The sequence below is a fragment of the Suncus etruscus genome, chromosome 4 (assembly GCF_024139225.1).
Source record: "Suncus etruscus isolate mSunEtr1 chromosome 4, mSunEtr1.pri.cur, whole genome shotgun sequence".
Lineage (NCBI taxonomy): Eukaryota > Metazoa > Chordata > Mammalia > Eulipotyphla > Soricidae > Suncus > Suncus etruscus.
In genome coordinates, this window is record NC_064851.1 from 39,134,736 (window position 1) to 39,150,916 (window position 16,181).

Sequence of the window (16,181 nt, forward strand, 5' to 3'; positions counted from 1 at the left end):
AAATTACATTATATGGGATTTTATAATTTAGAAGTTCAGTGGTAATTTTTTTCTCTTTCTGCTGTGCTAATGCTCTGGCTTCAACATTTTCATCTTTTTTTATAACTGAGTAGTATTCCATTGTGTATGTATGCCATAGTTAGGAGAAACTGTTTTATTTTTTAATTAATTAAATTTTTTGTACATCCTACTTAACATTTAAGTATACTGTTGCCTAACATTTTATATCATTATTTAAGCACCAGGATTACAAACATGTTTAAGTTAGATTTTAGTTATAAAAAAGAACACCCCTTCTTCACCGGTGCAACATTCCCACCACCAATGCCCCCCATTTCCCTCTTCCCCTACCCCTTGCCTGTATTTGAAGCAGGCATTCTATTTCTCTCATTACAATTGTCAAAATCTTAATCTGGAAAATAAGAAGGTCAAAAGTAAGCTCTATAGAATTTTTTAAGATTTTAAAAAAATTAAAAGAAAGAAAAAAGAAAAAAAGATTTTAAAATATAGATGTTTTTGAAAGTGTTTTTGAAAATACTTAATTGTGGTTTAATTTAATATAATTTAAAATTCTTTTTTTATTTTATTTAAACACCTTGATTACATACATGATTGTGTTTGGGTTTCAGTCATGTAAAGAACACCACCCATCACCAGTGCAACATTCCCATCACCAATGTCCCAAGTCTCCATAATTTAAAATGCTAAGTCTCTTTTAGATATTATATTAGAATCTAATTCATACATTAAAATGTATAGCTATTAAATGTAGAATTCAAATTATATTAAGAAATGTATATAAACATATCATGATTGAGATAATGACTAATAAGTATAAGAGTTAATTTAGGCAAATATCAGAGTGACTGCTTGGAATGGGGCTCATAAAGATGATCCATACACCTTACAATACCAAGGATGTGGAAAAGAAGGAAAATACATTCATTTCACATCAAACTTCCTACTGAATGATGACTTGATAGCTGGTTATGGACCACGAGGTAAGTGTCCAATCAAGAAATCAATATTGGGCAGTACTATTTATAATTGGGATTATATGAAACTCAATAAACCTAAACCTACCAGAGTCTCACCATACAGATAGAGAGAGAGGCAGGTGTTCAAGAAAAGATGAGGGACAGAAAAAGCTGGAAATAATTTATCATTAAACTAGTGGCCCAATGGGCAAGCAGTAGGACATCTGCCTTGCACGTGCTAACCTATGACAGACTGCGATTAGGTCCCCCCAGCATCCCATATGGTCCCCTAAGCTAAGAATGATTTTTAAGTACATAGCAAGGAGTAACTCCTGAGTGTCACCAGGTGTAGCCCCCCCCAAAAAAAAAAAAAACAAAAGAAAAAAAAAACAAAACTAGTGACCCAAACACTAAGTTTTATAAGATTTCAATGAAAGGAAAGAATAGTTTAAGCTAATGATGACCAGAAAAGGCCTCATAAAAGTGATTATCTTCAAGGTTGAATATCTAATTGGTCAATGAAAAGAACATCGGGGGAACATAGTGTGAAACTTTGGCCATCAGCAGAAGCCAGCAAAACTGAAAGTAGGAGCTGTAGACCCCATAAATGTGCAATGTGGGTAGTGAAATAGAGGGAGAAACTATTTATGCATATTAGAAATAGGTTAATCGCCACTGATTATTTATAAGTACAGGGAAGCACAATTATAGAATCAAAGTTCTGTGATAGTCCAGGTGCTCACTGCTTTCTGAAGATCAATAAGAGACAAGAACTGGTTGATAAAAAAAAAAAAACAGGTTTGTTTAGGTTGTGAGCAATTGGAGAAGATAGTGGATTTATTGCCCTTAATACCCTTCTCATCTGCACAGACCGAAAAAGGATTTTTTTTTAAATTTGTAAAGACATCTTATGTGTGGTATGCAAGGCTCCTCTCTGTGCTTAGGAGATCTGAGAACAAGTCTTAATAGGACTCAGTCAACCTTGTTCAATTTGGCGGCCAGAGGATATGATGTTGCAGGGGTCATGCAGTGCCCCAATCATGAACATGAAAAGCTCCCAGGCATGGGGGAAAGTTGGGTTACAGATTGGTAGGTGCCAGAGTAGTTAGTAATTTTCCTCAATGTGAGGCACATTTCATCTTATCTGCACACCTAAACCAAAAGTTTTTGAGTAAAGGATCTCAAACATGCAACCTGTCCTTATCTTAGATTTTGGGGTGGGGGTGAGAAAGAACAAGGAAAGGACAACTGCTTCTATTCAGAATATCTTGCTAGCTTTTATGCTTGCTTGCTTTTAAATTTTGAATTCAAAACTTGGGGGATTGATTTCAGCTCCATCAAAGCAGTAGTTTAATGAGATGAATCTAGCTATATGTATAATTTGTTTCTTTCAGATCAATGAAAGAGAAACTGGATATCAGAAAAACTAGAGTTTCAAGTGTGAAGCCTTAAAATGTTGATAGTGAGAAGTAAAGGACAGGAAAGATAGTAGTAAGAACCAGTGAGCAATTCTGTGGAATTCTGCTATTAACTCTTCAAATGGTGACTTATTTAATCTTAACAGTTTAAGTGGAGAGATTTCAAAGAAACAGCCAAAAAAGTAAAAAAATTTAACTTACTGTGTGTGTGTAAATATTTTTAAATGAAAGGAAACAATAAGGAATTGATTATTTTAGAAGTTACAAGTGGAAGGGATTCATTTGAAGGAAAAATCCACAAACTTGTATTTCTTCACATTAATTACAAGACACAGGGCTATGCTGGTGGAAAGGCCCAGGTGTCTTTGACTAGAGAAGATTGGGATTTTCTAGAAGGGTCATAGGCTTTTAGGATTGATGACAAGGATTTAGTGGAGAGCTCAGAGGCAGAATCTGTTGAGAAAAACACACACATCAAAGGCTGTATATCACATTGCTAGTTTTAAAAAGAATTTAAAGTGGATTTGAAATGATGTTATTACTTTCATTCTCTCTTGACTCTAAATAATTCTTGTTATTTCCTATACAGCTACCAAAAAGCGAGCAACATACTCTATAAAACACACTTTATAAACACCTTATAAAAATTTGGGGAGGGGTTATTTTTGGTGGGGTCACACCCAGCAGCATTCAGAGCTCTGCACTCAGAAATCATTCCTGGCAGACCTGGGGGATGATATGGGATGCTGGGATTCAAACTACAGTCTGTCCTGGATTGGCTGCATGCAAAGCAAATGCCCTACCACTGTGCTATCTCTCCGACTCCAGATACATTATAAAAATTAGAAATGTTATAGAAATATAGAATAAAAATACAGAAATATTTTAGTCCTTCTAAAATATGAGAAGCTTGTAATGTTTGAGCAAACATAGGACTTGGATCCAGAGCAATAGCACAGCAGGTAGGGAGTTTGCTTTGATATCTGGCACCCCTATATGGTCCCCAAAGTCCACTAGGAGTGATTCTTGAATGCAAAGCTAGGAGTAGACTTGAACACTTCTGGATGTTGCCTTACCCCAAACCAAATTACACACACACACACACACACACACACACACACACACACACACACACACACACATTAAAGAGGAGTTGGGATTTTTACCAACACTGTTAAATTCCATGACTAAGCACAAATTTTTCCATAATACCTTCAGACTTGACTGTTCCCCTCCCTTCTTTGGTGCCAAGTTTCAAAAATTGCACAATTCACTGAAGCATGACTCAATGCAGCAAATACTTCCTGGAGAATCAAGAGAGAATGAAGAATTAAGGAAAAAGAAATTCTGTCTGAAGTTTAAGCATTGAAAGAAATGCCAGATTTATGAAGGCAGAGAGAAGAATTTGATCTTGAGTAATGTATATAGGGATATACATTAAGTTGGAGATAACTTTTGACATAAAAATAGGTATAAAATAAATAGGCAAGAATCATGAGAGCAGAATAAGAGATGATTGTTTTTGTTCCTTCCACAGGAAAAGGATTTCAGTCATTTTATTGCTCTAGTTGAGAAAAATTACAACAAACAAAACAAAACAAAGCACATGTTTATATCACACAGACTAAAGGATAGGAGTTTCATTTCCTTGTGTGGTTATTATATATAGACTGGCTGATTTATAATAGTATATATAGACATATATATAGTATATAGTATATATAGTATATATAGACATATAGTATATAGTATATATAGACATATATACTATACTATATAGTCTATAGTATATATAGACATTTTTTTCTAACAGTTATGAGTTTAGAAACTCAAAAAGGCTAAGATCAAAGCAATGACAGATTCCATGTCTAGAGGGAGCCATTTCCTGTTACACTGACACTGTGTCCTCAACTTAATAGGAAGAGAAAAGAAGATCTTAGGGACTAGTCCTATTGTTCATGGCCCCACTTCCTAATACTATCACATGAATTAAAATTTCAATATAAAATGGGATAAGGGTGTGCATACAATGTCAGCTCACTACACTTAGATTTTCTCCTTTCCTTAGATTTTCTCCTTTCCCTTTCTATGAATCCTAAAATTATAGGCCTTTGTGAAGCTAAGTGGAAACCAGTTAGGCAGCTTCACTGGAGAAATGAGAGACTGTGGGATGCCTTACTGGTTTCACAAAGATGTGCAATAAATGAGTCATTGACTTGCATTTAAAAGACTAAGCAGGTTTTAACAATGCCTCTTTGATGGGAGTAGGCAGATGGGAAAGGATGAGTAAAAGAAAAGTAGGAAAGCATTTCACTTCTACCCTTCAGAATAACAGTTACAAGGTTTCTGTCAATGGTGGAGTGATGGTGATCGTGGTCCCAATGGGCTATGTCAGATATTTAAGAAAACAGTAGGTAATACCATCTAGTTTTGAGTAATTACACTGATGCCCTTCCTACAATGACAAAATTGCCTAACAACTTAGACCCAATTCTAAGAACATACCTCATTGTCAAGCTACCTCTATCATCAGTAGAGTTTTATTCTTCAAAAATGAACAAGGCCCATTGCTGAAGTTTAAGGAACTGAGAAGAGATGATCTTTCTTCCACAGGCAGAGTGTTTGTCCATGAATGGGCCCATCTCCGATGGGGTGTGTTCGATGAATATAACAATGAAAAACCTTTCTATATAAATGGAAAAAACAAAATTAAAGCAACAAGGTTAGTAACTTTAAAATTTATGACTGATTTTTGTTTTACTTTAAAATTAACTATAGATGAGGTTGAAGAGATAGTACAATGGATAAAGTGCTTACCTTGTATACTGTCAACCCAAGTTCAATTCCCATACTTCATATGATCTCCATCAGGAATGACTACTGAGCACAGAGTCAAGAGTAAGCCGTATGGGCTGGAGTGATGGTGCTAGAGGTAAAGCATCTGCCTTGCAAGCACTAGCCTAGGACAGACCGCCATTCGATGCCAACTGTGTCCCATATGGTCCCAAGCCAGGAATGATTTCTGAGCACATAGCCAAGAGTAACTCCTGAGTGTCAACGGGTGTGGCCCAAAAACAAAAACAAAAACAAAACAATAAAAAAAGAGTAAGCCATATGCAGCAAGGTGTGACCCCAAGACAAAACAAAATATTTTATAATGAATTATTGGGTGATAGTGCAGCCATCTTCAGCCATAATTTTGGTACTTACTATTTTCCTAAGTTATATTATTTTCACTCCCAAATGACCAAATTTGATATTTTTATTTCAAAAGATTCCTTTCTATATTTTTTATTATGTGTGTATTATTTTCTTCCTCTGTTATGAATACTTTTCATACTCTTTCCTAGATTTCTGAAAAATTCATGATGATTTACTAGCATATTTTTCTTTGCCATTTTATTAGCTGGGGAAACCCTTAGCAATACAAAACCTCATTGCAGAATCAAATTCTTTAAAATAAAATGGAGCATATTGTAAAATTAATGTGTTCTTTAGGGTCATTTGTATTTCTTTTTATTTTGTATCCTCTAATTTTTTGATAATAAGACTTTTCATTGAATTACAGTGAGATCAAGTTACAAAATTGTTCATATTTGAGTTTCAGTCATACAATAATGTTTGACAACATTCCTTCACCAGTGTGCATTTCCTGACACCCTTTCTCCTTCTCTCCCCTACCTTTCCAACTCTCTATCTATGGCAAATCTCTCTCTCTCTCTCTCTCTCTCTCTCTCTCTCTCTCTCTCTCTCTCTCTCTCTCTCTCTCTCTCTCTCTCTCTCCCCTCCCTCTCAGTCTTCAAGTCTTCAGATATTTTTTAGATGCAATGGTCTGCAAATTGTTTCTGAAAGGGTATTATTATTATATACATATATATATGTATATATATATATCACTTTATCTCTTTTCAGCAGCCAATTCTTGTCCAGAGGGATTGTTTCTAATAATCATTGTTTTGATGGTCTATTCTCTGTACTAACTCTACTCCCCTGATCTTTGTGACAAGTTTTTGACTGTGGACCAATCTTCTTAGTCCTCATCCTTATTATTTTTCAGTATTATTACCATACTATCTTCTTTCTTTTTGTATATATTATGAGTGCAATTATTCTATATCTATCCTTCTATCATTCATTTTGCTCAGCATAATAGTCATTTAAAAATGTTTAGAATACCTCTAGCAACTTATAAACCTTGCAACAAATTATTATATGAATCAATAAAAAAAGCATAAGTATAAAATAGGCAAAATTTCACCTCATTTTAGGTGTTCATCTGACATCACAGGTGTTTTTGTGTGTGAAGAAGGCCCTTGTCTCCAAGAAAACTGCATTAGTAAGCTTTTCAAAGAAGGATGCATGTTTATATACAACAGGACCCAAAATGCAACAGCATCTATTATGTTCATGCAAAGTTTATCTTCTGTAAGTATGCAAAGCTTTGGAATGACAAATTAATGTAGGATCCCATCTCATCTGAAATAGATTGATATAAATACTTAAATAAAAATACAGTAAGATTCACTGTTTTTAGTTCTGGGAACCTCAGTGTTCATATAGTTTTTATTTTCAAAAAAACAAAACAAAACAAACAAACAAACAAAAAAAAACAGAAAACAACTATGTACCCTGAAATGATCATTACTTTGGAAAAGTGATTATTTGTTTTCCAGAGAGGGTGATTTAACAAGTGAGTTTTTTGGAGACCTCAAAATAAATTGATCATGTGCTAGTATTTCTGCATCCTTTCATAGGCATATGTGAATTAATGTGAATTATATAACTCAACTATATTCCTTTTATTTGAAGTAAAAAGCCACTCTTATTTTAATAGCATACTTAAACTGACTGTAGTGTAAATCTTAAAATAATTTAGAATGGGGAGATAACTCAAAGGATTGACACATGCTTTCATCTGGGAGGTCCAGGTTCAATTTTCAGAACCATATGGTCCCTGAGAATTGCTGGAAACACCCAAAAGCACTGTCTGCTGTGACTGCTCCCAAAACAAACAAGAAAAAAAAAGATAAAGATAAAAACCAGGTGTTACCAAGGGAGATAAACTAGGCTTAGCTTTGCAGGTTCCAACTCTAAACTTTGTTAGTATTCACTAATAAGAGTCTAACAAGTATGTAAAAAAAAATCATTTAAAAATTTTTATTTAGAATGACTATACTCTCATGAGGATCTAATATTTGGTCAAGAAACATTCTCTCCGGGGCCGGGCGGTGGCGCTGGAGGTAAGGTGCCTGCCTTGCCTGCGCTAGCCAAGGACGGACCTCGGTTCGATCCCCCCGGCGTCCCATATGGTCCCCCAAGCTAGGAGTGACTTCTGAGCGCATAGCCAGGAGTAACCCCTGAGCGTTACCGGGTGTGGCCCAAAAACCAAAAAAAAAAAAAAAAAAAAAAAAGAAACATTCTCTCCAATGTAAAAAAGCAAGAAGCAGCCTAGTCTTATTAGAATCTTGTTTTGTGAACTTATAATCAGAAAAGAAAGTTTAATGGTAGAAAGAATGAATTATATCAGCCTGTGTAGATTAATAAAATTCAAGTCATCTTTATAGTCATATTTCCATGGAGTTGGGAATATTTGGGGCAAGTTTAAGTTGTCTTTTTTTTTTTTTTACAGTTAATCAATTCCTCCAGAAGTTACAGATTTTTTATAGCATTGTTTCTTCCAATCTTTCACTAAGGCTGAGTCACTTTGTAATTTTATGGTGATTTTTTCATATTTTTGCCTAATGTACTGTTTTTATTTATATATATTTAATATCTGAAGAGACCTAATTCAATTTATATTTTGTCTATATTGTTTTATTTGTTTTGGTTTTTGTTATTGTGTTTGTTTGTTTGTTTGTTTGTTTTTTGGGTAACTCTCAGTGGTGCTCAAGGGTTACTCCTGGCTCTGCGCTCAGAAATCACTGCTGGCAGGCTCAGGGGACCATATGGGATGCTGGGACTCAAACCACCATCCATCCTGGGTTGGCTGCATGCATGGCAAACACCCTACTGCTGTACTATTTCTCCAGCCCCATTCATCTACATTGTTTATTTCCAGGTGCATCGTTGTGATGCTTAGAAAGACTATTCATTAGTCATAAGATATGAAAGAAAGAGCTAAATACAAATGTCAACATTTTACTTCTCCTGTTTCCTTATGTTGCTAAGAAAACCATGCCTTTGAGAAATTATTAACTGTTAAACCTTCATTTTCTCTTCTTTGAAATTAGGTCTAAGGTTTCTTTTTAGTGTTAGCAGAATGGATTTACTATTTGTTTCAATATAGCCACTGGGAATTGATAGTAACGTATTTCTTAGCCATATAAACCATACCTTGAAAGGGGGTGCTGAAATATTGCTTAGGTGAATAGATTTACTTCTACCAAATGAGTTCTATCTGGGACCAAAGAGAGAGTAAAAAGATTAAATGCTGGTCTTGCATGTGATCTATCCCCCAGTTCTATCTGCTGCCTCATCCCTGCTCCTTTTAAGGTTCCTAGACCACTGCCATGTGTCTCTCCTGAACACCGAGGCAGAAATAAAAACCCTGAGTTGAGTTGTGCTGAGCACATATTCTCACTATCTCACACCAAATGAGCTATATCTATATTTCCAAGTGAGGAATAAGTATATTTGAGTTGGCTTTCTTGTTAACTTGTTCTTACAGAGATTAATATTTGAACTAGATGCGTTGACTGTTTAATAAGTAAATAAGTAGCAGTTATTAAATATAGTCAAGAAATAAAATTACCAAGATAACTTCTCCTTGAGTGTTTTATTTTGCACAGTATTGTGCCAAGAGAAGTGGGAGATTATTTTACTTGATCAATACTAAGATATATAGATATATATACATATATTGATATATATACATACATATCATCTCCTCTTGTTATCTAAGTATAAATAAACCTTAATAGAGGTTGATCTTGGCAACCTAGTAAAGGTACCAGTATTTCAAGCCAAGCTTCCAGGATTTCTTAATAAATTCAATACCATTCTCAGAGGAGAGAAGGGTATTACAATTCCACTTATTATTTCCTTCACCTTTATGTTTTGATCCACTTTTTTGTACACTTGTTGGCTGTAAATGAGAAGAATGTTTTCTCAGAGAGGTGTGTCTTTGTTTTTTGATGGGTTTTGTTCTCCTTCTAGGTAGTTGAATTCTGTAATGCAAGTATCCACAACCAAGAAGCTCCAAACCTACAGAACCAAATGTGTAGCCTCAGAAGTACATGGGATGTCATCACAGATTCTTCTGACTTCAGTGACAGCTTTCCCATGAATGGGACAGAGCTTCCACCTCCTCCCACATTCTTTTTTGTACAAGATGGTGACAAGGTGGTCTGTTTAGTGCTGGATGTGTCCAGCAAGATGGCAAAGGTAAGCCATCTTAAGAGCCCAAATGGGTATAGATCATCATTTTTAAAATCAGTTTTTAGTTATTTTTAATTTTAGGGGATAAGGGCAGAAAAGGGAGGTGCCAAAAGTTTGTAATTATCATAGCATACCTTTAAATGTCAACTCTAATTTTTGCTACTAATTATATCTTTTTTTTTATCCTCCCCTTAATTATGCCTTTTTCTAACCAAAACTCTTTTTTAAAAAATTCTAACATATAAGGAAAAACTCCTGCTTGGCCAAGTTCTACTTATTGGTAAATGTGCTAACGTGCAAACATGTCTGGCTGAGACAAGAAGAGACCAAGATTGAAGGGGTGTGCATAATCATAATCTATACATTTCTATATCATTGTGTACAGAAAACTATATCTCATTTATCTGGCAATCTAGTCTCTAAGAAAACCATCTTGAAGACTACACAATTTTTATATAAAGGCTTGATCTCTGGAATCCAACCAATGTATATTAAACTTTTTGTTTACTATCTAAGTAATCAAAAACAAAGTAATTTCTCTGAATTTAATTTTCTTCATTTATAAGACCAGAATAATAGTAACATACTTGCAGTATTGTGACAGGATAATTTTGTAGCAGCTTATAGAAGTTAATTGTTGACATTTTAGGACATTGGTGGAAGGGAGTAGGGATAAAACCAGGAAAAAGATTTGAACATAACCAGGTGTGGCCCCAAACAAACATAATTAAAAATAAATTTTAGAAAATGTTCAAATAAGTTGTTATGATTAGAAATTAAACATACTTTATTAGAAATTATTTTAGAGTCATTATTCGAAGTTAAACAAAGTTTAAGTATTTAACCATTAAATACAATACAATTAAATTCATGATATAAACAAGAATAGAACAAATAAAATAAATGCTTAATATACTTTATTTTGGGAGCCATCGATAGCACAGTGGTAGGGTGTTTGTCTTGCACGCAGCTGACCTAGGACAGACCTCAGTTTGATCTCTGGTATCCCATCTAGTACCCCAAAGAAAGCCAGTGGGAATTTCTGAGAACATAGCCAGGAGTAACCCCTGAGTGTAGCCTAAAAAAAGAAACAAAAATACTTTTTTTTTTTTTTTGGTTTTTGGGTCACACCCGGCAGTGCTCAGGGGTTACTCCTGGCTCTATGCTCAGAAATCACCCCTGGCAGGCACGGGGACCATATGGGATACCGGGATTCGAACCACCATCCTTCTGCATGAAAGGCAAACGCCTTACCTCCATGCTATCTCTCCGGCCCCAAAATACTTCATTTTCTAATCATTTTTCTATTATTTATTATTTTCTTGCCCTGAATCAGTACATTAGAGCTCATATACCAAATCTGATTCTCTACCTGTTCTCTCATAGCCCATAAGAATTGGGCTCATATTTTTTTAATAATCAGAAATAAAATAAACTGACTAATAAAACTTCACACACATGAAGACATGAAATTTAATTGTCAGTGACCTTAAATAAGTTTTGTTGAAATACAGCAATAATCATTTCTTATATTATCTATGATTACTCTATTTGTGGTAAGAATAAAGATCAGTAGTTGCAAAATAGAACATGCTCACCAAGCCTGAAATACTTACATGTACTATGTGGCCCTTTACAGAAAATGTTTGATGTTCCATAATCTGACCTTTTGTGATGAACTGTTATCTAGTACACCTGTATGGGGCCACTGCTACACCTCTTTTCAGCTCTGCTTTCACTGATGTCACATTGACAGTTGGAGATCAATCAAGGTGGGAGTATTTACCCAACAGAAATACTCAACTGCAACAAGTCAGAGGTTTCTATATCTCCTTTCCTTGGGTCTTACCTTTCCTCATTTCAGAAATCCCATTTTAAAACATTTCCCAACATACCACTAGCTGCCTAGCCACTTCTTTATTTTGTTGAGAGACATTGTATGTGAATTTATGGTTCGTATATTTTAGCTAATACTTTATTATTGTATACTTGGACAATCAATGAGAGCTTATTCATTTGAATCGTCTGAATCAGTAATACTGGAAAATTGGCGTTTTCCTTGGCATGCCTGTGAAATATTAGAAACTAATACATCCAGTATTTGGATAATTTTGTAATCTTGATTACCTGCAATTGACTAGGATCTGAGAGCCTCAAATCTCAAAAAAATTATTCTGGTCACATCCTCAGTTTAGTAATTTCATAGACTTGAATACAGAGCACTAGACTAGTAGCTTAAATGTAGATGAGAAGCCTCACATTTGCAAGTCCTGAGTTTGAACCTCATAACTGCATGACTAGGGCCACTGGATGTAGTTTAGGTGGTCTCGTAATATTTCGGAGTCCACTCCAACCCCCAGGTGACTTCCAAGTATTATCAAACAAAGCACCACATCTCTGAGAAGTGACTGACTGTGGTCCCAAGAGAAAAAAATAAAATAAATGATCCACCTCAATTCATTAGTTGAATCACATGCCTGGATGTATAATATTGCTTTGCTTATCATTTCAAAGTATAACTGTTCTATTATATTCTTATTTTACTTGATTTTCAAAGCAACTCTATTAAATGAAGAATGATATTATTCCATATCAGGTCAAATATACAGTGTGAGATGACCATTGTGACTGAGAATAGTGAAAGGATATCTCCTTATTACTGCTTCTCTCAACAGTAAGGTGTCTTTTCTTTTACTCAGACTAAAATTTAGTCTGTTTTACTAAACAGATATAAGATAGTCACAATTGGTTCTAAAGTTCTTTAAATCTTTTGTTTTCTTTTGTTTTGTTTGGGAGGGGGCACACCAGGCGGTACTCAGATAATCACAATTGGTTCTAAAGTTCTTTAATTCTTTTGTTGTTGCTGTTGTTTTCTGTTTTTTTCTGGGGGGGGGGAGGTAGCACACCTGGTGGTGCTCAAAAATCACTCCTGGCAGGCTCAGGGGACTATATGGGATGCCAGGGATCAAACCCGGGTCTGTCCCAGGTCAGTCACATACAAGGCAAACCCCCTACCGCTGTGTCATCTCTCTGGCCAAAGTTCTTTAATTATCAATTGGAGAAAAATATTTGGGTGACACCCTTTATAAGTCATACTTATTGTTGAACTCAATTATATCTCCCTTTTAACTCATTATAAAAGCATTATTTTTGAGACTGCAGTAAATCAAACAGTATCTTAACGTTGTGTCACTTTTACTATTTAAAAATATAACAATCTGACTTCTTTGAAGAGATAACAGAGATATGTTCTATTGAGTTTCTTAGTCATACTTTTTTCCTGCTCACCAAATGTTATTCCCCCTCTTCTTTTTTGGGACATAGGCTGACAGACTTCTTCGAATACAACAAGCAACAGAATTTTACTTGATGCATATTGTTGAAATTTATACTTTTCTGGGAATTGTAACTTTCAGTAGCAGAGGAGAAATCAGAGCACAGTTACACCAAATCAACAGCGATGATGACCGAAAGCAATTGGTTTCATATTTACCTACCACTGTATCAACTGAAGCAGAAACCAGCATCTGCTCAGGACTTAAGAAGGGATTCGAGGTACAATAGAGCCCAAACTTTTGAATCAATCTTAGTTTCCTTTCTCTTTGTTTCTGAGATTGCTTCTAATTTTGGCAATCTGTAGCAGTAGGGATGTAAGAGGCTCAGTTTTAGGAGAGAAATAAAGGACTTTTATGGTTAGGACCCAGGTCTCATCATCTGGGATCTTCCCAGTTATGGCATTCTAATTGTTGGTTTCTCATCAAATTCTGCATGTCTGGATTCTGTCTGTTATTGAAAATACATGTCAATAATACAGTCAGTTGAGACCAGATATAGGTATTTTTAAACTGACAGTGTTCTTCTAGAATAGCCTAAGTTAAAGATGCAGCCATTTATCAATTGTGGGATCAAGTAAGATATTTCAACTATGGTTGCTGCTGCACAGAAATGTCAGTCAACCTTGAAAACTCATTGAAATAATGTTACGATTAAAAACTGGTAGGCCCGGAGAGATAGCACAGCGGCGTTTGCCTTGCAAGCAGCCGATCCAGGACCAAAGGTGGTTGGTTCGAATCCCGGTGTTCCACATGGTCCCCAGTGCCTGTCAGGAGCTATTTCTGAGCAGACAGCCAGGAGTAATCCCTGAGCACCGCAGGGTGTGGCCCAAAAACCCAAAAAAAAAAAAAAATTGTGGTGCCTTGAACATATCCTCAGAGTAATTGATCTAGGGTTTAGCCTGATGTTAAATTTTTTAAAGACTTATCTAATTCTAATGTGTAGACATGGGTTGGCCTTTGTTCATTCCTCACTAAATTTCAGAGCCAAGGAAACAATAATGCTTCTTCATAGCATCTATGATGGCCAATATCATAAAGTATGGGCTTCCATGTGATTGGATTATTAAGGATCTTTCCATAAATAAGCATGCTGATATGCAGGGAGTTGAGGGATATAATGGAGTTCAATGAGGACTGAAGAATGGGGGTGGACATGGAGAATAGGCAACAAAAGATTATGAAGAGAAATATGTCTTACTGATGGGGAATTTGGAATGAGACTGGCTCAGTAGGACATCTTGAATTAATTATATGTTTTTTCCAAATGACTGACCATGTTAAGGTGGTTGAAAAACTAAATCGAAATGCCTATGGCTCTGTGATGATATTAATTACCAGTGGGGATGATGAGTATATTGGTGATTGTCTACACACTGTTATCAGTAGTGGATCAACCATTCATTCCATTGCCCTGGGTTCATCTGTATTAGAAAACTTGGAGAAATTAGCACAACTAACAGGTAAATAAGTTTCTAAAAATTTTTGTTTTAGAGCATTTTATTTATAACTTGAATGTTAAAAAGCACAAACAAGAACTCAGATTTCAGCAAATGGTTTACTTAATAGAAAAAAAAAACACCTAAAGAAAAAAATTACAAATGTCATTATAGAGAACTGTCAGATTTTTTACTGAGCATTTTCCTTAGAAGGTAGCAACTTATAGCCAATAAAATATAAACTTTTATAATGTCTTTGTTATATCACTTTAGGCTATATAATGGTGTAACTAGAAATATGTTTAATATCAAATGCACTCACTTCCATGATAAAGAAATACACTGAGTGGTAAAGTACAAACATCATTTTTATACTAAATGAAGTACAGTATGATCTTTTATATTATAATCTCTATCATTAATAAAAAGGACATGCTGATTGAAAAATTAAAACTAAGTGTTAAATTGAATTATTTTTGAAAACAATGTTTTAAGAATGCAAATGGAAAAATATAGGAATATGGACAAATAGCAATTAACTCAAATTGTCAAATAAATGTGAATTAAAAATTGTTTAATAAATATTCGCTGAGTTTTTGTCAGATAATTGATAGGGACCTAGACATTACAACTGTGAAAAGAATTTCCCCTACCCCTAATCCATCACACCTTTTATGTGGGGTGCGTAGAATGCTATGAAAAGCTAAAATAACTTCTGCTTCACCAGATTAGGCCTCTTAAAAAAGAAAAGTTATTTGAAAAGGTCTAAAATACATTTTTATTTTATTTATATATGTTTAATGTATTTAAAATGCATTTTTTTTATTTCAGGAGGCTACAATTTCTTTGTTCCAGATAAATCAAACTCTAATAACATGATTGATGTTTTTAGTAGGATTTCGTCTGTAACTGGAGACATTTTTCAACAATGGATCCAGGTCAGAATTTCATCTATATTATATTTGCAGATGTTTGCCTGGGTGTGGAGGAAGAAAACACAGAAAAAAAAATGAATTGTATTCAGTACAATTGTACTTCATTAACTTTATTTGAATATGTAATAGTCTTTGTATTTTATATATATATATATTTTAATTAAATTTCTTTATTTTAAATACCATGGTATACAGAGGTGCTCACAATACAGTTATTATTGGCATTTAATGTTTCAGCATTAATCCCATCACCATTTTAACATTCCCTCAATATTGTCACCAGTTTCCTAACCTCACCAAAGCCTGTGTCTTGGTAGGTACAAATAATTTATTTAATACTTCCTGGTACAACTACATGGCAATAAAATAACTGAAAAGTCTTGATTAAGGGAAAATTAGTGAAAATTGTCATATCTTAAAATGGGTCCAATGTCATTTATTGCTGAATGTTTATTAAGCTGTTATTGCCATTTGAGCTTGCTATTGTTCATTTTGTTTGTTGAGCTTACAATCAATTACGATGATAATTTCACATCAAATTTGGTGTATTCCTACTGGGAAAATCAGCAACAAAATTATGGGGGTGTTATTGTGAGGCTGCATAAATGGCCACATGGTCCAGGACTTTGAGGATCTGTGGAGATGGGCTGATGAGCTCATATGGACAACACAGCTATTGTTCACAAGTATGACTGTGAAGACT

General features: G+C 34.8%; 1 protein-coding gene across 1 annotated transcript in view; it reads left to right on the top strand.

Moving 5' to 3' along the window:
• The window catches only part of CLCA2 (chloride channel accessory 2), a 35,087-nt gene that overhangs the window by 3,588 nt on the left and 15,318 nt on the right, over window positions 1–16,181 (top strand). The window contains exons 3-9 of the mRNA XM_049771245.1: window positions 851–1,001; window positions 5,009–5,117; window positions 6,664–6,820; window positions 9,551–9,778; window positions 13,097–13,327; window positions 14,390–14,567; window positions 15,375–15,481. Of these exons, the coding sequence (XP_049627202.1) occupies window positions 851–1,001; window positions 5,009–5,117; window positions 6,664–6,820; window positions 9,551–9,778; window positions 13,097–13,327; window positions 14,390–14,567; window positions 15,375–15,481 (1,161 nt within the window). The remainder of the gene's footprint in view (window positions 1–850; window positions 1,002–5,008; window positions 5,118–6,663; window positions 6,821–9,550; window positions 9,779–13,096; window positions 13,328–14,389; window positions 14,568–15,374; window positions 15,482–16,181) is intronic.